The sequence below is a fragment of the Pinus tabuliformis genome, chromosome 6 (assembly GCF_031772625.1).
Source record: "Pinus tabuliformis cultivar Carrire ecotype Pingquan chromosome 6, CPIR1, whole genome shotgun sequence".
Taxonomy (NCBI): domain Eukaryota; kingdom Viridiplantae; phylum Streptophyta; class Pinopsida; order Pinales; family Pinaceae; genus Pinus; species Pinus tabuliformis.
This window is the reverse complement of record NC_142292.1, coordinates 622522079-622540482: the sequence shown is the minus strand read 5'-3', so window position 1 is coordinate 622540482 and position 18404 is coordinate 622522079. Positions and strand designations below refer to the sequence as shown.

Sequence of the window (18404 nt, the reverse complement as noted above, 5' to 3'; positions counted from 1 at the left end):
TCAACTATTTGAATATCTATGTTAACTAATTTATGTGGATATCAACTTCATATATATCTATATACACAAAAAAATTGTTAAAATAAAAGATTTGAAAGTTGTATATAAAAAAATATTCAATATAGGTTATCAATAAAATATTTTAATATGGATTAATATTGAAATATACTTAAGAATATATTAATAATAAAAAAATTAAGTGGACTATTGAAAAATTATGAGAAATTAGTCAATTACGACTAACTCTCATGGAAATGGTCATAGGTAAAGGACTTACTTAATGTAGTTGAATCCCAAAAATGATATCTAATATAATGTAGTGTGAAAGCACCTCAATACTTAAATACAAAAGAGTAAATCGAGCTCTACTTGAATGGTTCATGAACCACAATACTTGCTAAGGTTATGTAAATGGGGTAGCAAGCTAAGTGGACTTGATTATGGGGAAAGCTATACAGTTAAATGCACTTGAGCCACAGGTGGTCTGGGATGAGTAACCTCCCGGGGAGTCTTGGTTATTGGGTGAAAGCCCCAGAAGTGATGATTGACACTATGTGATTCATTTCACTAGTTTCAATCTCACTTATTCACACTTGTGAGAATCACTCGATGCAATGAGTGCTAGACAAAAAATATATCTATATTTGTAGGGAAAAAATGAATAGCTACTGTGTTAGATTATTTTGGGAAAAGTCTATATATTTTCATGTTTTTTATACACTATATTCTTGAAAAGGAATAAGTACTTATATGCATTAAAAATATTTAGGAAGTCTTGTTATTTTCTTAAGAAAGAGAATGTGTTCAAATGTTGTAAAAAGATAAAGGAGTCATGTTAGTTTCTTAAGAAATGACATGGGTTCACACGCATGAGAACCTTGCATATAAAAGATAGAGAAACCATGTTTTTTTTATTGAAAACAAGTATGTTTTATTTGCACAGAGAAATAGTGATTTTATTTGAAAAAAAATACATATGCAAATGCATAGAAACAATAGTTAATTGCATAAGTTTTCTTGAAAGAGGGAAAATATTATCATATATAAAAAAATAGTTGGACCCATTTAAAATAGAAATATGTGTTGCATACACAAAAGAAGGGATATTATGATAATTTATTCCATGCACAAACAATAGTCATTGTCTTATAGAGATATGTCTTTTTCACGGATAGAATAATTGTTGAGCTATATTACTTTAGAGCAATTATATGTAATTATTTTTATTAGTTTATTGAAGATAAGAACACGTGATTATATGCACATAAGTAATAGTTATATTTCTAGGATCCTGGAAAATAATACGTGTGAGATGCACAAAATAATCACCATTGTGATAATTTTTCTTAGAAGAATATGTGTTAATTTTCCACCATTTTGAAAAGCTAAAAGTGTGTTTGCATGGATAAAAGAGTGGCTTCTTTGCACATGTTCCCTTGTAGATTAATAAGTATCATAGTTAGCTTTCTTTTTGAAAGAATATAGATTTGCATGCGGGAAATGATAGCATGTTGTGTTAGCCTACAATGGAAAATATTCTTTTGGTAAAGAAGATTAATTTACATTTGCAAAAATCATAGTAATTTTTTGGATTATTTACAATATATATATGGGTAGTGGTAGTTTAATATTTTGGAAAAGGGGACATTTATTTATATGATTTATTGTATTAGTTTTCTAGAAAATAAAACATGTTTTTTCATGCCCTATTGTCCTATATATCCTCGAAAAGGAAACATGTATTTGTATTCTCTATTGTGTTAAGCTTTCTTTTGAGAAGATTCTTTTGGAAATAAAATGCACTTGCATGCATGGGAAAAACATTCGTTGTGTTAGATATTTGCATGCACCAAAAGTAATAGCTGAAGGGTTAGTTATTTTAATAAAGTTTATGTAATCACATGCACGCAGAGCATAACCAATGTGTGAGTTTCCTTTAAAGGAATGTCTAGATAGTTGTAGTGATTTGTCTTGGAGTAATGTGTTCTTGTGCAAGCAGAATAATAGTTAATGTGGTATTTACTTATAGACATGCTTTGATAGTTATATGCTTCTAATTAATGCTTGTGTAGTGTTGTTAAAGGAAGCCTGTCATGATATTTTATTTACATTTCATGAATGCACATGAATAGGTGATGATGCATCACTAATATAGATTTATGATTGGTTTGAATAATACTTGATCTAATCATGATATCAGGGGTTGTTGATAGTAGCCTTTACAGGATAGTGCTGTGACATATGAAAAGATGGAGTATGTTTACCATTATGGCAAGCATTAAGTTAGTGGTCTATGAAGATTACAGGAATGTGAGCTGCAAGATAATCTACTAATTGGAAGAATCATACCCTAAAGACATAATTCTCAAGGGTTTGTGGTTAAATGATGTCATGATAATTGTAATAGCTTATAGTAAGTATGTTATTTTTGAGATGATATTATTTGTAATATTTTATGACAATGGTTAAGGGATGGACTCCCTTATAACCATTGAGTCAAGGGTGAACACTATCATGAGAGTTTAATAATAAAGTTAATTGTCTGTTGGTTTTCACCCTACGGGGTTTCTAGGGTATATCAATGTCTAATGATGTGGTTGTCTATTGTACGATTTTTATGACATTGATTCCTTGCATGATGTGATGTTTATATTATCAAGAATGTGATTAATTGACCGAGTTAAAAGAATCATGGAATTGGTTCAAGGTTACATCAGGAAGATTAAGCTAATATGTTACAATAATGGTAGTTAATGGTTGTGTAACTTACTATTCCTTGCTAATGATTACTCTATTTATTGTGATGCTTTTTCTAATGGTCATTGAAGGAATATGGAAAGTAATTTAGAAAGTTACACATTGGGAAATGCTATAAATTCTAACTCCATACATTTTCATATGAGATTACTGGGTGATGTTACATTGGTAATTAAATTAATAGGGTTTTTGGGAAGATATTTATAGCATGAGGATCATAAGATCTCAATAAGTTAGCCTCATAATCCAAAGTATTCATAATAACCATGCCATTACCATTGTCATATTTTAACACCAAAATGTCAAAGTTATTATTAATATCACAAATGACATGAAATTCCTCAATGCAAAGGTTAAGACAAGGAGGTTTTTCGTGCCTAAGAATCCTACCACACTCTTGATGGATCTATTCCGCTTCATGAGAAGGAAGGTTATGCATGTTGGATTCAATGGCGCATGCGATACCTTCGAAAGAAATTCTCTTAGGAGTGAGGGTGAAATTAAAACCTTTTCCTAAAAGCATAAGGGTCGTGGGAGGTAATACAAAAGATGAAATATTTACCACTATGAAATGAAGGTTAAAGGTGAATGGAGGGGAAGGAGAAGAAGAAGGAAGTGATGGGGAAGGCACTTCCTATGAGGGGTGGGGAGAGATTAAAGAGATAGGAATAGGGTTAGAATGATAAGGATAGTGATTAGGGTGAGGGGAGGAAGGAGAACCATTGTGTTATAAAATTACTTTCTCATGCAAGAATTCTTATTCAGTCCAAATAGGTAAATTAGTTAAATTCTGCTTGAAAGAACACATAGTCAATACAAATCATAATCACTTTGAAAAATATTTTCTCATTGAATACCCATAAATATAAGAATCTTATATGCTTTGACCAAGAAAAAAACATTTCTCTTCTTCCATTTTATTCCAACTGAATCATTTACAAAGCCCTAGAAATAAAAAATCACCGAAACAAATTTAATTGTGAAGATGGATACAAATTAAGAAATTATGGAAACTACTCATCCAACTCTTTAATTATTAAACCACATCCCCCACCCATTTTTTATATATAACCTATCTTAATTTATTCAACATTTTTTCCTAATTTAATTTAATATTATATAATTTCATTCTTCCCTTACACCTTTTCCTTATTCCATATCTATTTTATTTAACTCAAATGTATTTGTTAACCTATCCTTTTTATTCTCTTTATCTTCCTATTAATTCTTTATTAGTTTATTCAAAAAAATCATCAATATTTATTAATTCTATTAATCTTTTCTCATCTTACTTATTCTTTCATTAATCATTTTTTAACAATTTATTAATTAATTTTATCTACAATTTATTATTTTTATCCTATATTTCTTAGTCTTTAGATTTGACCTCTAACTCTAATTATTTATAAATTATTTTGATGTAAGTTTGATAGTTTAATTGTTAATTATTACCCATTACTAGTTTTAGTTTAACATTTAGCCTCTATCGTCTATGTATCTATTTATTTACTTATTTACATTTTATGTTTTAAATTTTTTAATTATTTCTTAATCTTTTGGTTTTACCTTCCATCTTTTCCTATTAGTTATTTGAATATTTATAAAATCTCCATTTTCATATTTATAATCTTATAATTAGGCTTTACTCGGTATTTAAAAATAGGTAAAGTGTCCACCATAAATGTTATATAGTCATCCCACTTACACCATAAAAATATCCAAAAACAAAAAAATAACATTATTATTAAAAATCATAATACTACTAATTTTTTTTATAAAAATCCCCTAACATGTAAAACCCTTTTCATGATCATGATATTCATGGCACATGCATTTAATTCATGTCCATTTTTTTCACTATAGGCAGTCATCTGTGAAACTGATCCATCAAAGCCCTAGTGAAGAAAAAAGTGAAAGAGGCCTAGAAAACCGGATTGAGGGTGGAAGGAAGAACCCATATAATGATGCCCCTAGCAAGCTCCTCCTATTCAGGCTGCTATACTCCACAAGGCTGAAATTATTTTTATTTAAAATATGTTTGTGGAAATGTGGCGTACAAGAGCTTATTATGGATAGCATGGCATTTATTTATCTTTGTAACTAAGTTTTCCATTCAGTTTTTTTGCAGTTTTACGGAAAATTAAGTTTTGTATTCATACTTATAAAGTTTCAAGCATGATTAATCATTATATTTGATAAGAAAAATATTATCTTCTATGGGAGTGAGTGGGTGTGGGAGTGAGTGGGTGGAGTTATTTATTGTATTGTTCATAGTTCTAGGCATAATTGTTTTACCCATAATATTTTGTAGATATGGTAAAAAAAACTATAATTACGTTTTAATATAGTGTCAGTGGATTATGTTTTATGAATGCTTCAGAATGTATATAATGTATTGTAACATTGAAAAGAATATAATGAAAAAACAATCTTGCTTTCCTGATTTTAGTTCCAAGAGAGAATTTTTGTGTATATTTTTATGTTTTTGTCATGATGCATATTTTTCTATTTTTAAAAATTATATGGTAAATAATTTATATACAAAATTGAAACCTACATTTATGACGTAATCTTTTCATGGTTGTCAATATTAATAACTTAGTTTTTATCTTTAAATTAAAACATGTGAAAATATTTTTAATTACTATATTACTATTTAATTATAAACATTAATTTTTTTATTAATATATATATATATATATATATATATATATATATATATATATATATATATAGATATAGATATATGTGGACGGATGAATACAAGTTAAAAATGACCGTTAAAATGTGTTAGTAGTAATGTTTATTTTAAATGAAAATATTTTTTCTAACTTCAAGGAATGATAAAAATGTACGTAAAATTAATTTAAATATAATGTAATACGATAAAATATTTAAAAAATAATATATATATATATATATATATATATATATATATATATATATAAATAAATATATATATATATATATATATATATATATATATATATATATATAAAAGTAAGTTTGTGAGACTATAAAATGACTAGTTTCCAAATTAATTTTATAATGGTAATATGTATATGTCAAAAAAATGAGAAACACATGAAGACGAATCATATATATATATATAAAAGTTTGTGTGATTTTAAAAAGTCAAAACTAATTTCATAATGGTGTTTTACCTCTTCTTTATAAAATATAATGCATATGTAAAAGGAATTTGAGACACACATCATGGAGAATGATAATGCCAAAGTATTTAAAGAATATTAATGTGGAGTGATATTATATATTTAATAGGTAGTTATGTAATATAATTAAACAAATGTAGGATAATCAAGATAATTACATCTAATCATTGTTAGGTTTTGACTCTAAGGAGAAGGTGTTTATCTATGGTTGAAAGTTTTTAGGATATGAATATTAAGTTAATATTAAAATTTATTTTTTCATTCTAAATCACTTGGCAATAAAGGAAGACTTTTCATTGTTGTCACAATTCATTTTCTCCCTTTTTTGTTAGGCATTTGTAGCCATTGTCAGTAGTTTGGAAAAAGTAAAATGAGCATGAAAATACCTCTCCTCATATTTTGCATGACAATATCATTGCATACATTCAAATTATAGTTTTTAAAGAGAATCTAACACTTTTGAGACACTAACCCATACAAGACACATCACTTCCAAAAGCATAAATACAATTCTTTTAGCAATAGAAATAGATCATTCAATAACAGAATTATCTACTTCATTAACATACTTTTGTGATCATCAATATTTCTATGGAGCTGGTAAATCCAAATCTCAACAACTCCAATAATTCACTACTTATCTTGCATTGGGATACTAAAATGATGCTCCCTTAATTTACAAGTTTTTTTTTTTAATGGAAAACAGGTTGATTCATAGACCCACGACTTTTCCTTTTATTTCGTCCATTAATTTTGTCTACTAAGGTGGAACAAAATGACTTTAGTAGCCTATCATTTTCAAGGATCAATTACCCAATTATCAGTGAGAATCATCATACCTTATATAATTATGCCTTCCTTTTTGTTGAACTTGATAATGGGGCTTTTTACCACAATCTTAACATCATAAGTAGTTGTGACACTTTCTACGTAGTTATTACAAGAATGTACACTATTTTCTATGCATAAAGCCTCTATGTAAATCATATTTAACTTTTATTATATCATAATTTAATCATATAGTAATACATTAAATCATTCAACAAGTTATAGGTGCATCTCTCCATTGTTGGTTTTGAACGACTATCTGTAATTAGATTAAATTTGTATTTACTTCTTTCTCTCCACCATGAATTTAATTTGCTGCCTAATTCATCCCTTTCATTATCCTTTCAAATAGAATTCCTAAGAAAAACAAATTTGGGTAACCATCCCATGACATATCGTATCTATCCCACTTGACTCCCACTCTAGTAAGCTCCTCTTGCAATTCATCCTCCCCATATAGTAGAATATAGCTTTATAATTTTCACGAGATGATTTCTCACATCATATCCGATCATGAATCTTATCATCCATGAAATCTTAAAGCCTTATTTTGTGAGATAAAAACTCGTCTCATGAACATAATTAATGTGGAAAATCTTGTTGATCTTGATCTTCACCTTAAATAAACAACTCACCACATCTCTTAGCACATTTTTGCTATGACCTTTACCCACAACTACTATATTAAAAATTGAGTGGTCATGTAGATTGTGGAAAATGGTATTGAAAATAATTTCCTATTCATTACCCATGTTAAGGTATTAACTCTACTGATTACTCGTCATTCTTGTGCTTACCATCTTCAATTCTTATTCGTGTCATCAAAATGTCTCATCACCTTTGTTATCATTCTCTAGTATCATGAAAAAGTGGTGTAAGATGTCACTCATCTTGAGTCTATAAACTTGTTGCTAGGTATTCCCTATGAGTCTGACAACTTTAAGAGAAGCAGTCATTAAGGAAGAGTGTCAGAGTACATAAGTCCTCCTTTATTAGGTGTGATCACTCATTTGAGAAGTATTATGTCACTATTATGTGGGATTTGGTTAGATTTAGTTGGGTTGAAAAAACGTTCTCCAATTAATTAGCTTCCTAAATAGGAGTATGGTTGAAATATTTTCTCAATTAGTTGATTGTGAAATCAAGGTAAATCACTAATGTATTTATACATGTAACATTATTTGATTAATGAATTAGTGTTTATGCATTTTCGCTTTTACACAGCTAAAACTTATAGCTCTAACAAATATTTATTTGACTTTAGACAAAATTTATAGAAAATGTACCAAATTATAGAATAGCGAGACCAATTGAATTCTTTTAACATAATAATTTAATGTTTTGAATTCCTTTATATAATATATACATTTTGTAAACCATATATATAATACATATAGTTGACATTAAAATAATGAACTATTTTATTTATGGATCACATTTTTTAGATATACATGAATATTATTTAATCTTTCATATTGAAATATATTTTATTTATGTCTAATATTGAATTTTTGTATTATTATTAATATTTTTTAAATGCCACATATTAATTTTATGTTAAGAATTGAATGAATTACATATATTCCAATTATTATCCTTGTCAGTGAATAATTATTTTCTATAGTCTAAGGAGGTAATGTCTTCCTTGGAAAAATGTTATAGTGGATTAGTTTGTACTTTATATTTATCTAATTTTTTAATTTTTTTGTTTAAATTTCTTTTATAATTATGATGACCGATATAGATAATTGTTAGGCAAAATTATTTGACATTTAATTCTCTCTTTTATATATATATATATATATATATATATATATATATATATAAAAGGGGAGGAAGGTGCAAGGAATTAGTGATTAAGGAGTTGGATGAGCACACTCTAAGAATTTCTTATTTTGTAATCATTTTTGTGGTTAAAACTATTCAGATGCCTTTAAATTTTGATGTTTTCATGAATGATTTTGGTGAAATAAAAATGGATATAAAATCTTTCAATTTATATGAGTGTTTAACAAAAACACATTTTACAAATCAATTATGATTGGTATGAGCTATATGTTCTTTTAATTAAAATTTAACATTTATTTGTTTCTTCATTTGATTTTTTAAATCAAACAAAATAAAACAAAAAATTAAAAGTAATAAAATAAAAATTATTAATATTTTAATTAAAATTAACCATTTATTTTTATTTTTAATTATAATTAATATTACTTTATAATTTAGAAATTATATTTTATTATTTATTAAAAATAAATCAATTTAATATTAAAACATCTTCTCATAATAAATTATCAAACACATCTCTTATTTCTCAACCCAATATATTTTTTAACACTCTATACCGGAAACGAAATAAGATACTACGGGATGCCTATTTAGTGGAACCTAAGTCTCTACGGGGAGCTAAGCAGCCGGCACACAAAGTACAGGTTTAGGTAATCCCGGCAAGCACCAACTCGTCCAGGATCAAGTAGTTTTAAATTAAAAAAATATAAATATTATATTTTTATATTAAAAATATATAAATATTATTATTATTTTTAATAAATTAGAATAACAAAACAAAAATTATCAATCTCAACTTTATTCCCATCTATAACATTAATAATTATAATCATAACATCTCACTCCTTTCTTTTCATATTTATTAATTTTTATATTAAATATAATAGTCACAGTCACAAGTCACTCCTTCCTTTTCACTATCTATCAATTAATAATAATAATAATAATAATATCCATTTTTAAGGTCACAGCCAAGCCAGACACCAAATTGGTGTATGAGACCCCCTTATTTGTGGGACAAGGGACCCACCTCCGCGCAGCGATTTGACTGCTAAGTCTAGGAAGGCATACATACTCTACCCCCTCTGGTTTTGAACCTGTGACCTCTTAGGAGGAAACACATGCTCTTAACCATTAGGCCCACTCAAGCTGTATATATAATATCTATCAATTATAATAGTCACATTTAACGCTTTCCATTTAACTTTATGTTGAATAAAAATAAATTATTTATTAATCCAATCATCTACACAATTTCATATATACCTTTGTTGTCAATAGGTAAAATTTAATTTTCTTTTAAATGAAAAATAAATTAATCGTCTAAACATTGTCATATATGCCTTTATGTTTAATGTTTTAATTCCCTTAGTAAACTAATAAGAAGCTACTTTAGTATATGGTATTTTAAAGATTCCTAACACTTCAATTCTAAAATATAAGTGTTTTAATAAACCTTATTTTGGAGTTACTCTAATAAATTATATTCAAATTTCAGATTTGAATTAAACTAATTGACCAACTAAGGTAACGAGAGCACGAGAAATGAGAAATTTGTGACTAGCACTTTCACAAATTTAAAATTTGTGTTTCTAAACATCTCCTCTTCATATAGAAATTTGGGGCACAATTTTTCTTGCAGAATGTATATATGTGTGGAATTTTTTTATATTTTTCGGAAGTTACAGGTATAAACAGTAATGGCGGATGGAACAAACAGTGATGACAGATGGAATAATTCGATACGGACGCATACTTCAAATGTGCGGATCATAATGAACATGCAGATTGCAAAGAATCGTGTTTCACTCCTGCCACTGTTCACACTTTCAACTGCATTTCGATGTCTTGTTCCTTGGATTGGTATTTTCCTTTGTCCTCTTCCCTCTTTTCCTCGCATTTCTCCTTTCTCGGTTCCAACCGCTGCCCTCCATCCACTAGTTTTGCATCTTCAACACGTGGGCTCTTTTTGTTGCGATAAAAGCAGTATAAAACCATCTGAGCCAACCCCAACGGCACTCCAACAAAATTTGGTGCCTGCGCAAAATATGAAGTACACACAAAGCAACAAACCACTTAGCCGTAGTTTCAAATTAACGGTTCTTACTGCGCGATATGGTTGGGTCATATAAAGTGATCACGTGAATTTCATCGTATAAACTGGTAACAACAATTTATTAATTATATTACCATGATGACAATATCTCTGCTGAGAGAGCCATACACCATCCACAGCACACTTCCCAGGAACGCGAACAACGAGAAATAGAAGCTCGGCATGAATTCCACGCTCTTCGTTCGGATTACCATTCTCTGAATGGTAATAAGCACAGTTAAAAGACATTTACAATAGCCACTGTCAGTACCAATAATCGATGCTGAAAGCTGCTGAGCCTTCCGAGATTTTTTAATAATTATGAAAATTGAACAGAGCAATGTAAAGCTTACAATTACGGATAACGGTGAAGCGTAGAGAATAACAGTCGCTACCATTCCTGCAGTTCCTACAAGCACCTTCATATGCTTGTGGTCACTTACAGCACAAAATGAAGCTATCGCAATAGCCCCAAACAGCATCAACGCACAGGCGACCATCCCGGCCATTTTCTTCTGCAACAATTATAGAGAGAGACAGTAAGTGCATTCCCTCCAGATTGCATTAGTTTTACCCAGTCGTCTCTTCAGTTTCTAGTTATATCAGAGGTAATATACTGAAATTCCAATATTTTACCTTGGGTTTAGGTGGAGCAAATATAAGATAGATACAAACAAAGCAGCACTCGATAAGGAGGCCAATGCCATTGACAACCATAACTACAATGTTATCCCACCCGTTGCTGATCAGAGGGGACCCATAGAACGTATAGAGAAGACAATTGAAGAGCGCTATTGTGTATGGTAACCCCGAAAAGCTCTCTGTACTTCTCTTTTCTATCACCCTCTTGAATGTTGTACTGTTCACCAATATCACAAAAAAATATCAAATTAGCCCTATAACCAGTATGGTGCTTTATTCCTAGTTGAATTTTAGAATCTTGCACACAATACTCACATTGGCGCGCCATACATGAGCAAAGCAAAAGCACTTCCTGTAATGTCCATGCCGAATCAGAGAAATCAGTGGACATGATTAACATTTTAGTTCATTAACAACTATCTAAAATGCAAAAAAAAATAGGTTTGATATGATCTGTAAAAAAAGAAATTCATATCTATGATTATAGAGGACTTAGGCACAGCTTAATATTAGGGATTTAGTGGCGCTGAGAGACCTAAAATTCCAACACCCAAGCGTATGAAGTTGTTCATCATTTCTTTGTTCTCAACGCTGAGTTTTTTACTAGCGTCACTTGGACAACAAGAAAAAAACAATGCCTCTCAGCGGGGAGTTGGCGCAAGTCTTGTGCTTACAGCATTTGCAGTATGGGCATACAACTATGAGAGGGTGGGTGTATACTTATACCCCTTTCATCACTTGCAATTTACTTTGCTTTCTCTCTGTGTCTGCACTAATATTCTCTCACTTGCTGGACGCTGATGCAAAAAACGTCATGCAGCACGAGAAAGTAGATTTTTAGCACATTAAACAAAGAGAAAAGTACATGTTATTCAAATGGTTTTTGGTTGATCGTACGTCTGCAAATGCATTTCATGCCTTCCTGGAAACTGTTGACAACCACACAATGTATATTCCTATCCCACAGGCATGCAGAGAATTAGTAATTTTGTATTCAGAAGGTGTCACCATCTTTGCTTTTGTTAATGACCGCATATGCCCCGGGTCATCTTACTTTTTCCACATATATAAGAACGGTTCTCAGGGCATCTCTCTATTTCAATATTTCCTCTATTTTGCCTCATAGGTACCTGGTATTCATTTCAGACTTTAAAAAGTGTGTCCACATGGTTTTGTCGGTTTAGTTGTAACTAAGAAGCATTCCGTAAATTTTTATTCGCACACTTCGCCTACCTGTATATGCCAAATTGCCAATGAAACGCTCTTGGGCATCTCTTTTAAGTTTGAATCTTTCCTCTGTGATTCCCTTCAGTATTAAAATATGTCGGAGGTGCTTTTTCCTCTACGGTTTAAATGCAGCCTCCAACAACTGTTTTACGTAAAAATTATTTAATAAATTTAAGAATAAAATAATTATAATTTAGAAAATAAAACTATTTTTTTTAAATAGAAAACTATATTGTTAGAACTATAATTAACTAATTTATTATTTTAGTCCATGATTTTAAACTTAATTTTTTATGGTTAGATAAGGATTTTGTTTTAGTTAACTAATCAAGCAATCTAATTCTTAAGACTTAATAATTTACAGAAAAGTATTGAAATAGGGATATTGTTGATCATTTTTTCCAAATTGAATTAAGTAGAAAATTAGAAACATGTGACGCTCTACCACTATCATGGATACATAAAGCTTCATATGATTCATATGATATTTAACCTAACGACTTGTTGGAAAACAATGTTGTAGATTATGTGATATCAAATATCTATGTATACAACTAAATAGTCATTTTTGACAGTTTAAATGACCATGAGCCCAACTCTCATGATATATCTTTGCCCCTATAAACTTTGTCGTGCACAAAAGCTCCATTTAAAGTCTAAAGTTTTCATGCATAAGAGGGCCCATTGAAAAGAACTCCAATAAATAAAGGCACTTGCTTTTGAAAAAAAATAAAGTTCATATGTTTTTAAAGGACTTAAATACTAAATTAAATATCATATCATATAAGAACAATAGATCATAGTGTTATAACAACTATCTTTACTTCCATTAAAAAAGTCGCTTTTAGTAACGAGTAAAAAGAAAAATATAATTCTCACCCATTATCTCAAAAGTCTAAGAAATACACTCTATCTTACCTCTTCATAGAAGGGATCCCTTCCACCATTGTACTTAAGATATAAGAAGTAGATAAACAACATGGATTATAAGTGTATCTCCAAAATTTCTTTCTACTCCAATCAACACCACGAATGACTTAAATCAAGATGGCATAAATATGTCAAGTTTTGTCTAAATAATTGTGGAATAAATAAAAAAGTTATTTTATAGAATATCCATGATATTAAAAATATATTACAGTTAAGTTTAAGAAGAATTTATGGGTGCAATAAATAATTAGGCAATAAAAGAAAATTAAAATGCTATGAGAGGGTTTTCCTTTTAAAAGTATCTCACTATTTTTACTTGAGTAAATAAAATAATCAACATTACTAAAATAAGAACTAACTCACACCAAATTGCATAATGAAATAACATGGCATGTAAGAATCTATCACTTTTGAAGATTAAAGATGAAAAACACTTTCTCCTCAAGTATTGTGTTATACTCCAATTAGATCTCAATTTCAAAATATTAATAGCAATACCAACCTTCTTAACCAAATCTTCAAAGTTAAAACAACATTTAAATACTTCTCTTAATACATTTTAAATATTGAAATGACATTTTAAAGAAATTCAAATAATCTCTTATATTTCTTAATACCAATAAACCAATATTTATTTTAATAAATGAAGATAGTCATTAAATTTATAAATAAATAAAACATTTTTTCAAAAGTATATATATATATATATATATATAATCTTTTACATTTTAACAAATATCATAATAAGTGAATGCACTTTAAATCAAATTTAATTCGTTTAAGGTAACTCTCATAATGTTTTATTATAATATTCATAGACCATCTAATAAGTTAAGTTAATAATCGCATTATAATTATATATTTATAAATTTATAAATAAATAAAATTAAATATTAAAAATTTGATTAAATGTTATATTAAAATATATTTTTTTTAATTTTATATTTTAAAATTAATAATTTTAGTATTAAAAATATATAAATAAGATTAAAAACAAATTAAAATTACTATAATTTTATAGCAAAATTCTCGAAGAAATCACCCAACATGTGAAAACACTTTTCATCATCATGATATTCACGGTACATCCAATCTTGTCACTCTGATTTCTACTTAACTTATGTGAGAACTAATACTTGCTTCTAGGAAATTTAAGATCTTAGCATATTTAAGTGTAGGATGGTCCATGAGAGCTTGTTATGTATGTTCAAATTCAAATATAAATATGTTCAAATTCAAATATAAATATGGTATATAAAATATGGTATATAAAAACATACATATTGGTATTCGTTTTTTTTTTATCTAACCAATTTTCCATTATATTTTACAAAGTTTTTAATATAATTAATCATTATTCAGTTTTTCATAAATTTTTAGAAAGTTTTAAGTATAATTTTTTTTGATAATAAAATGATTATTGTTTGAAAATTTGAGATATTCACTATTTTTATTTTAAGAAATTTATGATAATATTTCTTTTATAGTAAGCATGTATTTCATATTAATCACATTAATATTTTTTTTGGGATCTATAATGCTTTTTATTTTGAGAAATTTATGATAATATTGCTTTTTATTTTGAGAAATTTACGATAATATTTTTTTTATAGTAAGCATGTATTTCATATGAATCACATTAGTATTTTTTTTTGGTGATCCATAATTCTTACTACATTATGGATGACAAAATCCTAAGATCTAATATTTTTTTATCTTTATAGTTTGTGTTTAATTTTGAATTCAAATTATTTTTTAAAGGTATATGAAAATATTAATATCATGACATTTTCAATGATCAATTGTCTATGGGTGAACATCAAACATACCTTATACATGTATGCCTTCCTTTAGGTTGAAATTTATAATGGGGTCTTTTACGGAAGCCTTAGAACCATAGCTAGTTGGGACACCTTCTATAGGTTTCTTCTATAAACATACTTTATTAGCTATGCAAAACATATATAGGTAAAGTGGCTCCAACTTTGGCTATATCATAATTGAACCATATAGTAATACAGTGAATCCTTCTAAATTTTCTAGATGCATCTCTCCATTATTGATTTGGAACAAGTACTTATAATTTAATTAAATTTTTATTTCTTTCTTTCTCTCCAACATGAAGTTTCTTTGGTGTTGTGTGCATCCCTTTTATTATCTTTTCAAAGTTTTCTTCATAATAAAACTAATTTAGGTATCCATCCCAGTACATTTCACTATTTATCCTACATAACTCCCACTCCATCAACCCCTCTTGTAATTCTCCCTCCTCACCTTCCATTGGATAACATTGCACTTTTCATAAGATGACCTCTCACACCACCATAGCTTATTGTGCATTTCATCGCTCATGAGATTCTAAAGACTTATTTTGTGAGATAGAAACCTTCTCGTGGACATAATCAATGTGAAAAATATGATTGATCCTGATCCTAACATTGTATAGACGACTCACCGTATCTCTTAGCCCATTGTTACTATGATCTTTACCTACACCTACTAGATTAATGATTGAGTGTTGAAGTAGATTATGGGAAATGATATTTAAAGTAATTTGGTCACCATCACCCATGTCAAGGTATTGTCCCTACCAACTAAACTTCAAATTGATCCTTACCATCTTGGGTGGGTCACCAAAGTTGCTCAATGCTTATTCATGTCATCACAATGTCCCATCACCTTTGATAATGGTCTCTATTATCATGAAAAAGTGATGTGAGATGTATCATTTCTTGATTCTATATACTTGTTGCTAGTTATTCCTTATGGGTGTGAACATTTTACCAAATCACTTCGTGTGAACTCATACACCCTCTCTAGGGATCATCAAACCTATTTATTTTAGTCCTTTATGCCTTCCATGGGTTGAACCCCTATCCAAAAATGGTGTAGTATGGTAGGTCACCCTTCATAAAAATGTGCATACTTATATCATTCCTGAAGTGAAAACTACTAAGCCCCCAAGTATGCACAATTGCTTAGACCCTCTTCTCATTCAATTTAGTAAGGATTTTGTTGAATTTCATGATTTTCCATGTTCCTTCCATAATAAACACGACATTGAGTTAGTCGCTAAAGCCCCCCTTCTTAATTCTTATGTTGATCAAGGTATACACTTACGTTGACCTATTGTCTTGCACATTGATCCATATTGTGTAATTATATACACCCACATATGAAGATAAAGGCTACAACAGAGTAGTTATAAAAGAGAATGGGATCGAGTGAATCAAATTACAAAATCCTTCGAAGCTATAATAATAGACTACCACATTCAAATAAATCCTTATTTTAAATATTAAAAACACTCATGGATCCATAAAGACATTTGCAAAGAGAAAAAAAATTAAAAGGATAAACAAAACCATGAAGTTTCTTCTACAAAAAGTAGCTATAATTGAGGATGACATTCCAAGATTAGGATTTGACACTTTGCATCATTAGGCAAAGATATTTTTATGTAAAAATGTCTAGAACGGTTTTTCTATAGGGATCCTTTAGTTTATAGTCCACACATTTGTCATCCAAACTAGGATGCATTAGCTAGAGATAATATGCTTGGTTCATTTCCATCAAGAACATGATATTTCTCTTGTCACTATAGTGTAAATTTTATATCAATAGATTGCGTAGGTTTTTAATTAGGATTCTACCTCCAAATAACTACAAATCCTAGTAATAAATAGTTAACTACACCTGTTTTGGCATATTAATAAATATTACGTTATAGTTTTAGTTATTCACTCTTAACATCGATATTGTTTTACTTTTGTCCCCATGCCCATATTAGGTTGCTCATTCATATGCTCATGGGAACTACCTTTACATACTATTTATCTTCATGCTACCCATTAGTGTAGACTTTGGTTGTTCTTTTGTAGGGTCATCTATGTTCTTTTACCTAGAGCATCACATATATGTTGAGAAATAATCATCTATAAAAGCATCTATGTGTTGGAGAAACTAAATAATATTGTAGAATTCACTATAAAGTTGACAATGGAGTCTTATTTTGCATTCAATTCTAGCATGCTTCAAATCAACTTGGAGATGATAGCAAAGGCAATAGAAAACAAAATGTGGTGGTGGTGGAATGCTTAAAATATGCACTACCAATTGTTTTATGGATTTTGAATATATAGATGTTGGCATGATCATTCAACTACGTGTCAACTACTATGAAACCTACAATGCTCCACCAAATGAAGAACAAACAACCCAACAAATGATAGTCTTCAAATATGGCATTTATATCCACACTTTATCTTTTGTGCCTCACAATAGTATCATGGAAATCTAGGCCATGATGCAATCTAGGTTGAAGTCAAAGTTGTATCACACCTTTCTTAAAGTGAAAGGACAATGGAGCCATTATTCACTTAAACTAAGAGGAAACGGTATAAAACATGAAAGAGCTAATTGGAGAATAATAATGTTGGTTTGTACTACATAATTAATAGGTGGTTATAAAATTATTAAAATAAAGGGAAAAATAAGTCAAGATAACCACCTTCATTTTCTAAAACATTTTTTCCTATAAAGAGAAGGTGATTATCTATGTAGGCACCATTTCTTGGGTCTCAAATATTCACTTACTCTCTGACAATATGTTCATGCTAGTGGATCAATTAAGTATGTGAATGGCAGAGTGTTTTGATAAATATTTTGTAGAATTGTATAGAATATTTTGTGCTTGTAGGCAACTATTTTTGCATTTTATTAAGTGTTAATATAGATAGATATTTAAATGTTCATTTCCTTTTATGTTATAAATATTGTACTTTAATATTCTAGAATAACAATTTTTTTAAAGGGACAACTACAAAAAAATGAACGACCTTGTATTTATAATTTACATACATATCAAGGAAATTTAAATAAAAAAGATAAATCAACTTAAACTACTAGATTCATGCAAAATGAAAATTAATAATTACATATTTCAATAGAAATAAACTACTAAA

General features: G+C 28.9%; 1 protein-coding gene across 1 annotated transcript; it reads right to left on the bottom strand.

Moving 5' to 3' along the window:
- Positions 1-10367: 10367 nt before the first annotated feature.
- LOC149260130 (bidirectional sugar transporter SWEET3b-like) lies at positions 10368-11648 on the bottom strand. Its single transcript, XM_089456798.1, has 5 exons — positions 11599-11648; positions 11278-11500; positions 10995-11156; positions 10737-10859; positions 10368-10583 (listed from the first exon to the last, which is right to left on the bottom strand). The coding sequence occupies exons 1-5, from the start codon at positions 11646-11648 to the stop codon at positions 10368-10370; spliced, it is 774 nt and encodes a 257-aa protein (XP_089312924.1).
- Positions 11649-18404: the final 6756 nt, after the last annotated feature.

Coding starts and splice junctions, on each gene's coding strand:
- LOC149260130 (XM_089456798.1), bottom strand. CDS start 11,648: ATGGACATTACAGGAAGTGCTTTTGCTTTGCTCATGTATGGCGCGCCA. Junction 11,501..11,598: donor CTCATGTATGGCGCGCCAAT/GTGAGTATTGTG, acceptor ATTGGTGAACAG/TACAACATTCAAGAGGGTGA. Junction 11,157..11,277: donor TTGCTCCACCTAAACCCAAG/GTAAAATATTGG, acceptor TAATTGTTGCAG/AAGAAAATGGCCGGGATGGT.